We start from the raw sequence: 13,105 nt of genomic DNA, 5'->3' as shown, positions 1-13,105 counted from the left end.
TAATACGGTATATCACATTATAGATTTGTGTGTATTCAACAATCATTGTATCCCAGGTGTAAATCTCACTTGGTTGTGAATAATCCTTTTAATGTTCTGTTGAATTTGGTTTGCTAGTATTTTGTTGAGGATTTTTGCAAATATGTTCATCAGGGATATTAGCCTGTTATTTACTGATAGTGTCCTTGTCTAGCGTCATTATCAAGGTTCAGTCTAGCTATGCTGGCTCACTAAATGGATTTTGTAGGTATTCTCTTCACTTTGAGTTTTTGGAAGGGTTTGAGAAGGAATTGGTATTAGTTCTTCAAATGTTTGGTATAATTTTACCTTGAGGCATCTAGTGCTGGGCTTTTCTTTGATGGGAGATTTCTTAATTATTGATTCAATCTTCTTGCTTGTTATTGGTCTGTTCATATTTTCTTTTCCTTCTCGATTCAACTTTGGTAGGCTGTACATTTCCAGGAATTTATTCTAGGTTATCCAGTTTGTTGGTGGATAATTGTTCATAGTGTCTTATGATCCTTTGTACTTCTGTGGTATCTTCTGAGTTGTGGTATTTCCTCTTTTGTTTCTGACTTATTGTTAGAGCCTTCTTTTTTTCTTAGTTTGCTAAAAGTTTGTTGATTTTGTTTATCTTTTTAAAGAACCAACTCTTAGCTTCACTAATCTTTTTTTCTATTTTCTTTCTATTCTCTGTTTTATCTATTTTTGTTCTGGATCTTTATTATTTCATTTCTTCTATTTGGGGTTTAGTTGGTTCTTTTATCTCTAGTTTCTTGAATTTATTTGAGATCTTTACTCTCTTTTGATATAGGCATTTATTACTGTAAACTTCCCTTTTAGAACTGTTTTGATGCATCTCATAAGTTATATGTTGTCCATTTTCCTTTGTCTAAAGATATTTTTATTTATTTTTAAATTTCTTTGACCAACTGGTTTTGAGGAGCATGTTGTTTATTTCTAGGTATTTATGAATGTCCCAAAAGTCCTCCTGTTACTGGTTTCTGGTTTCATTCCATTATGATTAGAACAGCTATTTGATGTAATTTCAGTCTTAAACTTATTAAGACTTGTTTTGTAGACAAACATATAATATATCCTGGAAAATGTTCCATGTTCACTGGAGAGAAATGAGTATCCAGTTGCTGTTGGATAGAATGTTCTATATATGTCTCTTAGGTCCCTTTAGTCTAAAGCATTGTTCAAGTCCACTGTTTCTGTCTGGATAATTTATCCATTGTTGAACGCGGAGTATTGAAGTCCTCTGCTATTACTGTATTGCAGTCAATCTCATCATTCAGAACTATTAAAATTTGCTTTATATATTTGGGTGCTCCAATATTGCCTGCATATATATTTAAAATTATTCTGTTCTCTTCAACATAACATAAAATAATGTCCTTCTTTGCCTCATTTTACAGTTTTGCCCTAAAGTCTGTTTTGTGTGATGGAAGTATGGTCATCCCTGCTCTCTTTGGATTATCATTTTTCATCCCTTTATTCTCAGTCTGTGTGTGTTCTAAGGCTAAAGTGAGTCTTTCATAGGCAGCATATTGTTGGATCTTGCTTTTCTAAGCCATTCAGTCATTGTTTTTAAAATCCATACAGTCATTTGATTTGATAATTTTTTTTTTTTTTTTTTTTTTTTTGAGAGGAAATCTCTGTTGCCCAGACTGGAGTGCAATGGTGCAGTCTCAGCTCATTGCAACCTCTGCCTCCCAAGTTAAAGCGATTCTCCTGGCTCAGCCTCCCAAGTAGCTGGGACTACAGCTGTGTGCCACCACACCCAGCCAATTTTTTTGTGTTTTTAGTAGAGACAGGGTTTCACCATGTTGGGCAGGCTGGTCTTTAACTCCTGACCTCAAGTGATCCATCTGCCTTGACCTTCCAAAGTGCTGGGATTTCAGACATGAGCTACTGCATCTGGCTAATTTTTGTTTAGTTGAGACAGGATTCCGCCATGCTGGCCAAGTTGGTCTCGAACTTCTGGCTTCAAGTGATCTGCCCACCTTGACCTTCCAAAGTGCTGGGATTACTGGTGTGAGCCACCATGCCTGGCCTGGCTTATAGTAATTTTTAATGAGCCTCAAATAACACACTCAGTACAGTGTTTGTTAGTAAATGGTGGTGGTTCTTACTTATTTGATTCTTCCTATTGCCTTTTTCTCACCAAGAGTATGAGCTGTCTAGTAAAGACCATGTTTGATTGATTGTTTTGCTATGATAATTGTTTGGCTATGATAATTTTGAATTTAATGGAATTCAGAAGGATCTAAGAAGGGTCAGATCCTTCTTAAGCCTTAGAGCCTACTCAAAGGGAATAATTTTTCTAGTAAATTGTGCCATCTACAGTACAGCAATTTGCTAAATATCTGTCTAGTCAGAATTATTCTTATGAAATCCATAGACAGATGCCACACTGAATACTGACAGAGACTATCTCCTACTGTAATATATCCATTTTTTCTTTCACCTTAGGAAGAGATTCACTGAGTGCCAGATGAAAAAGTTGACTTGTGCTTAAAAGCCATGTTATTAAAAAAAAAAATTCTTGAAATGCTACAGTTGGACTCTCAGCAAGTCGAGATGCCACAGCTAAGACCTGTTGAAGGAACAGTGAATTGACATCTCCCATTGCACTACATTCTACAAAATATACTCATTGAGGAGAAGGGTGCTGTAAACCCTTGTACTTTTATATTTTTGAGGATTGGAAGTGCTGGAGCCAGCCAGCTTTTTATACGTGAGTTTGAATGAATTAAATGTGAATTCACAGTGTTTCTTCTACTCCAAACGTTCTTAAGGCAATTGTAGGAAAGGACAAAGGGGACACAGACAAAGACAATATAACAGGCTCTGTTGGGAGAGCTGCCCCAGTGGTGCCAGGGGTCTGAGGACTCTGGAAATACTTGAGACCCTAATTGATATGCTTCTCTAGTGTCAAGAGTTAGGATATTCTTGCCAGAGTTAACTGTCATAACTCTTGTTACTGGCCATGGGTATTTCATTTCACACTTTTCTCTTCTACTGATTTACTAATTTAGAAATTGATATATTAATTTACTTACTAGCTAGTTGAATGAAGCTTAAATTGTATATTCGGTATTATGTTTTGAAATTTTTTTAGTTTCCTCAGGTTGCACTTACGTTTCTATTCAGATGCTGAGTTTAATCTGTTGAAGTTCAGTGTGTGTGTGTGTGTGTGTATTAAACATGTTCTAGTGCTTGGACTGTTGAAGTTATTAATAAAATTTGTGGTCTCTATCCAACAAAGTTTACCAAACAAAACAGGGAGAGAGCACATGAGTACATTAATAAACGTGAGTCTGGGTTTGTTTATTTTGTATTTTATGTTCAGTGATTGAGTAGTATGTTATTCTTTGTGTTAACATTTTACATTTATGTAGTACATTTTTGAATTGTTAGAGGTTTTTAAATTCAGGAATTTAAAATAAACTAATTTTTTAAATTAAACTAGAATTACTATACTATAAAGAAGCCAATGTGGCTCAGTGATTGAAGGAATGGAGGTCAGGTGTGGTGGCAGACTCCTGTAATCCCAGCACTTTGGGAGGCCAAGGTGGACTGATCTCTTGAGCTCAGGACTTTGAGACTACCTTGGGCAACATGGTGAGACCCTATCTCTACAAAAAAAATACAAAAATTAGCTGAGCGTTGTGGCATGTGCCTGTAATCCCAGCTACTTGGGAGGCTGAGGTGGATTGATCTCTTGCACTCAGGAGTTTGAGACTGCCTTGGGCAACATGGTGAAACCCCGTCTCTACAAAAAAATACAAAAATAAGCCGAGGATGGTGGCATGCGCCTGTAATCCCAGCTACTTGGGAGGCTGAGGTGGAAAGAATACTTAAGCCTGGGAGGGGATGAGCCAAGATCGTGCCACTGCACTGCAGCCTGGGTGACAGAGTGAGACTCTGTCTTAAACAAAACAAAACAAAACAAAAAAACAGCATGGTTTCTAACTCTAAAGACCTGAGACCAATTCTTGGTAGTGTCACTTTCCAGAGCAGCACTGTCTAGAATGGTAGCCACTGGCTACAAGTAGCTATTAAGCACTTAAAATATGGAAAATATAGGTAGGTTGACTAATGGAATTTTAAATTATATTTAATTTTCATTAATTTAGGTCAAGGTAACCATGTGTGACTAGTGGCCACTGTAATGAGCCTCATGGTACTAGGTGACTGACTTGACTTCTTTGTGTTCCAGTTTTCCCATCTGTACAGATGAGACCATATAAGTTACCTTTTGTGGTTACTATAAGAATTAAATAAAATAATATAGTTAAGGAGTTTAACACTATGCCTGGAGCAGAATATTTCCATGAGAAATGGTAGTTGATTATAATGACATACATTTAATAAACTGGAGTTATTTTGCTTTTGAGCATTAATTTAAACCTGTTTATTTTTGTTCTTCCTTTCCAGGATTAATTTATTTTTGGAAATCAAGTGCAATATTGGAAGCCATTTCTACTAATTTTATTTCATTTTTAAATTTATGATTTGATTTGAATACTATCATGGGAGGAGCTGTGAGTGCTGGGGAAGATAATGATGACTTAATTGATAATTTAAAAGAAGCTCAGTATATCCGTACTGAAAGAGTGGAGCAAGCCTTCAGAGCGATTGATCGTGGAGATTACTATTTGGAAGGCTACAGAGACAATGCTTACAAAGACTTAGCCTGGAAGCATGGAAACATCCACTTATCAGCACCTTGCATTTATTCTGAAGTTATGGAAGCATTGAAACTTCAACCAGGATTGTCTTTTCTTAACCTGGGAAGTGGAACCGGATATTTAAGTACAATGGTGGGCTTAATTTTAGGTAATTTTATTTTTGTAAAATTCTATTTTTAAAAGTAAGCCTATTTTGTATTATGTTTTATGATTTATAGGATTTGTAACTCTGTGTACATTTTGTGTATGTTTGAATGTGTATACTCAGTGTAGGTCTTTTCCTTACTTAGATGTGAAAACACAAGGTAGTAGTTATCTTTTTTCATTCCCAGCCCTGACCCTGATAGTTCCCACATGTAGTCCTCAACTTGCAGTAGCTCTGGGAACTAACTATTCTCTGTTAGTCATGGTCTGTACTTAAAATCAAGCAACTAGTAGGCAGGAAACTCAGGAGTAATATTTAATCTATTTCAGGTAGAGTGTTCTGTCTTCTAGCATATAAAGTTTGATCGTTATCTAAGAGCATTGTGCCAGGTTTTTGTTAGAGGGACAGGAATATGTGGGATATATAAGATGTGGCATTGTTGGGGCAAAGCAAGGGATTGGAGAAAAATGGAGAAGAAAGAAGTATATCTCATTAAGCTTTCAGCATATTTTTCAAGTGTTTGCTCTGTCAGACATTGTTGCTGGCATGTGCATATGCCAGTGATCTAAAGGGACTAAGATTTCTGCCCTCAAAGTGCTTACTGGGTGTTAAATGCTAGGTATTGTTTAAGGCAGTGTGTGTGTGGTAACTCATTCAGTGTTCCTAATACTCCTTTGAAGTACATACTGTTATTAATCCTGTTAGACGGGCAAGTAAACGAAGGCGTGGGGAGGTTAAATAACTTGCCTGAAAGTCAGTTATCTAGGAAGTGACAAGTGAGTAATACGGAGTATAGGTGAAAGATGCATGGATGGAGGAAAATCTGCTGTAAGACATTATGTTGGATGGTGGATGACCAACCATGAAGTTTACCAAGCCGTTTAGATCAACTGACACATTCACCGGCTGCTACTGTGAGACATACATTAAAATAGAGCATTGTTTAGGGACGTGGGGTGTGAGAAGACATAAGCAAATCAACAACCTTCATCTAGTCTCATAGGTACTATAGTTGAGGTACATGCCTAAGTTAATAAGGATGAGAATGTGGCGTAAAATTCATTTTAAAGTGATGGGAAATTATTGAGGAATTTTAAATAGAGAGTGACATATCCTCTAGTAGGGTGACTCTCTGTTCCAGTGTGCTGAGGGAGTCCTACTTTATCCCTGTTATTCTAGCATCAGTATTAATAATGTCCTTTATTTCCTCAAAGTGTCTGAGTTTGGACAATAAATTATGTAGTCACATTATGTGACTTCTAAGGTATACTCAGGTCTGAAATTTCCTCCCTACACACTAGCTAACTCCTTACTCTATTAGTCATGGAAATTCCCATCTGTTTCATTTAAAAGAGTGGGGATGGAAGCCTTTCATTCCACAACTGGGTTAGTTCCTAATGTATAAGAACTGCTCAAAAGTGATAGAGAACTTATTAATTTTCATCAATAAAGAGATATTTAGAAGCTTACATTTAAATTTGGCGCTCCTCCCTGTCCTGAGACAGGAATTTCTTAACAGGTTGGAACTTCCAGATGTATGTCACTTCTTCTTTTTTTTTTTTTTTTTTTTTTTTTTTTTTTCAGATGGAGTTTCGCTCATTACCCAGGCTGGAGTGCAATGGCGCGATCTCGGCTCACCGCAACCTCCGCCTCCTGGGTTCAGGCAATTCTCCTGCCTCAGCCTCCTGAGTAGCTGGGATTACAGGCATGCGCCACCGTGCCCAGCTAATTTTTTGTATTAGTAGAGATGGGGTTTCACCATGTTGACCAGGATGGTCTCGATCTCTTGACCTCGTGATCCACCCACCTCGGCCTCCCAAAGTGCTGGGATTACAGGCTTGAGCCACCGCGCCCGGCCTGTATGTCACTTCTATCACTAGGTTCTTTGAAGAAGGAATATCTGGGGTTTGAGACAGTCTGCAAAACCCAGAGGGGAGAGTAGGGAGAGCTGCTGCTTTAAAAAAATGGGAATTGCTATCCTTGAACATTTCCTAACCAGCTCTGGCAACTCTGGGCTGGAGTCCAAGCCTTATACCATGTTTGGCCAGCCTGAAAGTGCCTGTTTATTCTGTCTTCCACTTCTCTAGTATGTGCCAACTGGCTCGTGCTGAGGGAGGTCAATCTAGCCAACTTGGGGTGGGGGGAGGTATGTATCATAATTTGCAATCTTGCCAGCAATGAGGTTGCCTTCTTAAGACTCATTGCCTGCTCCCAGGCTCCAAGAGATTAGATTTCTATGGCCAGATGGCACCTGTTGGCAGATGTCAAATTTATTGTATCATGAATGTCTTTCAGTCCGTGTCATGGGCAGTGTGGGGAAAGAGACCATTGTGTAAATGACCTACAGTGCACAGATAGTTTCCTCCTGTTACAAGGCTCTAGGGAGTCATGGAGGTTTAGTTACATACATGGCAGTGGCTCCTCCATACTATTCCAGGATTTATCTTTGTGTGATCCTGCTTAAGACCAAGATATAGTTGTTCTTATTTTAGTTAGGAATATTCCATTGGTGAGAAAGATTATTTTAAAGAAGGAGAAGCAGAAACAACAGTCTGTAAAACTATGATTATAGCTAATAAATCTTAAGTTCACCAGGCTTCTGAGGAAACTTTATCTTTTTTCCCCTGCTCTCTTTTTTCAGTTTGTGTTTTGTGTGTGTTTTATGTCATGGAGGGGAGGGTATTCATCCATAAAAATCACTTAGGACTGGATCCAGAGGAGGATGCTCACGTGCTCCCTGTGACTGTCGGAGTATAGTGAATCAAATTTGGCTCCGCTGCTTCACAGCCACCTTATTAACAGAAGTTCTTTCTTTCTTAAAAACAAAAAACTACAACACTATGGCTTAACCATGTTTCTCTTCCACTCACAAGATGGGGATGACAGGTCCTCCCCATAGACAGTGGGTCCTATTGGAGTACATACTCAGTGGTAAACACTGGGGGAGTCCTGGCCGAAGCAGGGAGAGCGGGGCATCTGTGATTCCGTAACACAGTTAAGGAAGAAACAAACCCCTTGGGATATTTCCATTTCACTCCAGAAACACAAATGTCGAGGATGAGCTATAATTATTATATAGAGCTTTTGTTATTCAGTGAGACTAAGTTAGATTTTTCTTTTATTATTATTATTAATTCATTCATTTATTTTTAGATAGGGTCTCACATTCTTGCCCAGGCTGGAGTGTGGTGTAATGGTCTTGGTTCACTGCAGCCTCGACCTCCTGGGCTCCAGTGATTCTCCTGCCTCAGCCTCCTGACTAGCTATGCATGGCTGATTTTTGTATTGGGTTTTCTTCAGAAAATTTCTTATCATTAAAGCACACTTAAAGCAATTATTCACAAATTTACTTTTATCCCAGACAATGGAGAATAGATCACTCCAACTCCTAAGATTTCTCATTGAGTCATGTTTTTGAATTTCGAATAGAAGATAATCTTCATGTCCTGCTCGCTTCTCCTTAAATATTTTCCCTGAACTAAGGGTTTTCATAAAGATACGGTACTTAATTGATTCTCCTCTCAGCACTGTCTTTTCATTCTTAGGGAATTCCATTGAAAAATAGGATGCAAAAAAAGGCAGCCTCCCACATCCTGTGCTTTACGTCTGCTTTCCATAACTGAACTGAGTATCAGAACCACAAAAGCAAGTTATTTTGACAAACTCTTTGTGATTCAGGTAGAGATTCTGAATCCTGATCCTTTTTACTTAGGTATTAATTTCCATTTTCTTTTATAACTCATAATATAAAAATTCTAGGTATCTTACAAAGCCTATAATATATAGATTCATTCCTCCTAATGACTTTCTTTTAGTCTCTTGCCTAGTTTCCTAATTGATAGGACTGACTCTGGGGAGACTGCCAGTGTCATCAGCACTATGGATGCCACTGCCTTGGTGCTACAACATTCATTTCTAAAGGTGAAACAGTTGATAGGCAGGAACCTTACTGCCATAACCTACGGTTGCCATATTGTTCAAAAGCATTAGTTAAGCTATCTGCTGCCATCACGTTTGACCTCTACACTCTTTCTTTGTCATAGGACATTAAATGGTCCTCACTCAGCTAACCTTTTTTGCCTTTGACCTCAGAGCTCATGCTGTCTCTCCTTTGCCTGCATGCTTATGCACACTATGCGTAGCCTCTCTTGCTGGTTCTCCCTCTAATGAGGTGTGATTCGCATACCATTAAGTTTAATCATTTAAGAGTACAATTCGATGATTTTCAGTTAGGTTTACAGAGTAGTGCAGACATTACCACAATCTAGTTTGAAGATACTTCCACTATGCTAAAAAGATTCTTCCATGCCCAGTTGCATCCACTTCCAGTACACAGCCAGTCCCTGACAACCGGTTACCTACCTTCTGTCTGTAGATTTGCCTTTTCTGGGCATTTCATATACATGAAGTCATACAATATATGGTATTCTGAATCCAGCTTCTTTTACTTAGCATTACATTTTCAAGGTTCATTTATGCTATAGCATGTCTTGAGTATTTTATTCCTTTTTATGGCTGAATGCTGTTTCATCATATATACTACATTTTGTGTATCCATTCACCAGTTAATGGGCATTTGAGTTACTAGTTTTTGGCTATTATACATAATGCTGTTATGAGCATTTATGTACAGATCTTTGCGTGGATATGCATTTTCATTTCTCTTAGGTAGATTCTTAAAGAGTAGAATTGCTGATCTGTATTTGTTTTTAAGAGATGAACAAAGTGTTTTCTGGAGTGGCTGCACCATTTTACATTCCTACCAAGGTTTTATGAGGTTCTAGTTTCTTCACATCATCACTAATACTTGTTACTTTGTTTTAAGGTGCCTCTTAAAGAATGTTCTTTATTAGCTTACTTTAGGCCAAAAGATGAGGGGGATGCAGGGTGGTCAGTTCCTCCATCCCTTACCCTCTCTTTCTTCTTGGTGAGATAAGACACATTTGGCAGGTATCAGGGTTTTTCTGTAAGGTAGACTCTGTTTTCTGCATCAAACCAAACCCATTTTTTCCTCTATCTTCTGTTATACTTTTTTTTTAAAGGAAGTTTTTTTTTGTTTTTTTTGGAGACTGAGTCTTGCCCTGTCTGGCTGGAGTGCAGCAGCGGGATAGTGGCTCACTGCAGCCTCTGCCTCCTGGGTTCAGTTGGTTCTCCTGCCTCAGCCTCCTGAATAGCTGGGACTACAGGTGCTCACCACCACACTTGGCTATATATATTTATATTTGTTTTTATTTTTGTATTTTCAGTAGAGACGGGGTTTTGCCATGTTGGCCAGACTGGTCTCGAACTTCTGACCTCACGTGATCCACCCGCCTTGGTCTCCCAAAGTCCTGGGTTACAGGTGTGAGCCACCACACCTGACCCTGGTTTTTTTCATTTTTAGGAATTAATCTGTTCGGTTTTTTGTTTGTTTGTTTTGACATGGAGTCTTGCTTTGTTGCCCAGGCTCGAGTGCAGTGGTGCCATCTCTGCTCACTGCAACCTCTGCCTCCTGGGTTCAAGCGCTTCTCCTGGCTCAGCCTCCCAATTAGCTGGCATTACAGGCATATGCCACCATGCCCAGCTAATTTTTTGTAGAGACAGGGTTTCACCATGTTGGCCAGGATGGTCTCAATCTCCTGACCTCGTGATCCTCCTGCCTTGTACTCCCAAAGTGCTGGGATTACAGGTGTGAGCCACCATGCCCACCCATCTGTTCTTGATATGTGATTTATTTGGGTCTCTGTGAGCAAACCTGTTGTGAAAACCTTTTATTTTAGGCTAATGACATTTTATGAAATTCATAAAACTTAACTATTTGAACTATTACTTCTTAGTCCTAGTTAGACTTCTGGGCGTCTTTTTTTCTGCCCTTGTGCTCTATATGGAGTTGCCACCATTGTTCTATTTCTTAGATTTTTTTTTCCCCTTCTCACTTATATTGGTTGTGGATTAGAAGTCATTACTGTCAACCACCTCTTTCATTGCTGCTACCTCTGAAAATCAATACTCAGGTGATTTTATGTTTATGGATAATATTACTGCTGATTACAGGGTAACAAATAGTAAATAACAAAATGATAAATATTAGGAAGCAGTACAGGTTTTACAAAGTTTTCGTAGTAATTTCTTCAGATGATGTTTTTTCATGCTAGTCTTAGAAGTTAGGAGGAAATTTCTCCAGTGATGTGAAGTGGCTTAGGTGTTTCCCTGAGCTGAGCATCTTGAGTTTTATCTTTGTGATTAACTGTTTCTCAACCGAGATTGTCTGTGTAGCAAATACAGCCAGTTTTTACTATTTGGAAATTTTGTCTCTTGAGAATTCACTTACTTACTAATACTTATTTGAAACCCCCAAATCAAACTCACACTGCTTTCATGATTACTTGTGAGCCTACAGAGAGGAACAAAAAATCTGAGTCTCCTGCTTTGCATCTTCCTAGCCGAGGTGGGATAAAGTGAAGCGCTCTCTGCCTTCTCGTCTCTGTGGTCGTACAGCAATGACCAAAGGATTGAGAGGGGAGAGGCCAGCGCATGTCCCAAGCTCCAGTCTTCACTGGGGCCTGTTGATGGCTTGAATCCCAATTCTGGCAACAGTTCGTGGGGTGGCTAAGGCAAGTCACTAACACTTCTTAAGTTTATTTTCTCTTTTGTGAAATAAATAATACAGTCTCTACCAGGATGAGTTCTCAGGATTTAATATTATAATCTATTTTATATATTTATATATGTACATATTTTCCTAAGGAGCAATAGTTAGTTCATTTTTTGCTAATTCAATGTTTGCTGTATTTTTTAGAACATAACTTTTATACACCTCTGTATACTCTTTTATACAGTAAATAATGCGAATTGATTGTTACTTTGAGAAAAGTACTAAACCTTCCTGAATTTGTTTCCTTAAGTGTAATATTTGTGAATCTCTATCTCCCCATGTAGAAGCTGGCACCCACGGAATTGTCTTTCTTTTTCTGTGACACAGCCTTTCCTAGGCTGACACAGTCTTTCCTAGGATGTTGGACTGAGTGCCTCGGATTGGAGCCAGAGGTTGACTGGAGGTTGGCAGGGCTGCTTGGTCCGCTGGAACTCTCGGTCTCGTCTGGAACCCGCTTTTACATTCTCTCTGGGTTAGGTTCCTGCAGGGTCAGCCAGGCTACCCTCCCACACCCTTGCCAAAAATTGTTTCCTTGGGTTTTATATCTCAGTGTGTTATGTTTATAAAGGCTTTGTCCTTTTTAGGGAACAACTTTGGATTTATCCTGTAGTGAAGGGTGAATCTTTCTTCTTTCTTCAAGGAACATCCATATGCAAAGGATTCATAGATTTCTGCCTCCAAAGTCTGTCACCTGGGCTCTGGACACTCTTGATCTTCCAAGCTGGGTACTTAAACATGTGGTACCTGCATCCTGTTTCTTCTTCAGTGTACAGAAGATTCCAGAAGTTCAGCCTGCCCCCAACTATTTTTTTTCCTGCCCTCTTTCACACATGACAAAAAGTTCAACAAATTCTCTTCTTCCTCCTCTGTTTCCTTTCTTTGTGAAGAGTACTTTTTTCTTCTAAATTGCATAACGCGGAAACTTGAGTAGCAGTCTCTCCTCTTTAATTTTATTGTGAAGTAGGTAACATAATCACAGGGCTGAAAAATTCAAAAGTTTCAAAAGGCATACATTGAAATATTTTCCTTCTCTTCCTCTCCTATATTTTACTTAGTTGCCTCCCCACTTTGACAATAACTGCACAGAGCTCTGAGGACACTGCAGTTTTTGCATATACATAATGCTTTATAGCGATGATAGTTGGCTTGAAGTCGGAAGCAAATTGTTTAGGAATAAAAGGAAAATGTTTGTTGAATTTTGACAGATTTCTATCAAACAACTAAAATTAATAAGAAATTAATTTTGAATGAAATGTACTCCATCATAGCATTTGCTTCTGTGGCATGCATCATTCCCTACCATCAGATAATATAGATTTAACGTATTTTTTTTTTTGCTCATGCACTATTTTAAAATCAAGACATGAAAAATATTTTTATGCTTTGTGGATAGCACCTGTTTCAGTCTTCGTTGTGAACCTTTTTAAATTTGGGACCGTAGCTACATTTATGAACTTTATCATTCTTTAAAGAAGTATTATATTAGACCCTGTGCCAGCTGCTGTGGATATAGAAGTGTTCAAGACACATCTCCTACCCTTGTACATGATGCTTCTGAACTAGCAATAAAAGTGTGGTGTTAATCTTACTGGCTGTTCTTCATTTAGTCTAATAAATATTTATTGA

The 13,105-nt window shown here is 38.4% G+C and overlaps 1 protein-coding gene across 2 annotated transcripts in view; it reads left to right on the top strand.

The window, feature by feature from the left end:
• The window catches only part of PCMTD1 (protein-L-isoaspartate (D-aspartate) O-methyltransferase domain containing 1), an 87,599-nt gene that overhangs the window by 41,709 nt on the left and 32,785 nt on the right, over window positions 1-13,105 (top strand). The window contains exons 1-2 of one of the 2 annotated variants that reach the window (XM_012442936.3): window positions 2,552-2,743; window positions 4,447-4,848. In XM_012442936.3, the coding sequence (XP_012298359.1) occupies window positions 4,542-4,848 (307 nt within the window). In that variant the 5' untranslated portion in view covers window positions 2,552-2,743; window positions 4,447-4,541. Of the gene's footprint in view, window positions 1-2,551; window positions 2,744-4,446; window positions 4,849-13,105 lie in introns of those variants that run through there. The other variant, XM_012442935.2, reaches the window with a different exon arrangement.

The sequence above is a fragment of the Aotus nancymaae genome, unplaced genomic scaffold, assembly GCF_030222135.1.
Source record: "Aotus nancymaae isolate 86718 unplaced genomic scaffold, 86718_ANA_hifiasm-v0.15.2.pri h1tg000036l, whole genome shotgun sequence".
NCBI lineage: Eukaryota > Metazoa > Chordata > Mammalia > Primates > Aotidae > Aotus > Aotus nancymaae.
The sequence above is the reverse complement of the archived record's forward strand: the minus strand, read 5'-3'. Positions and strand labels throughout refer to the sequence as shown.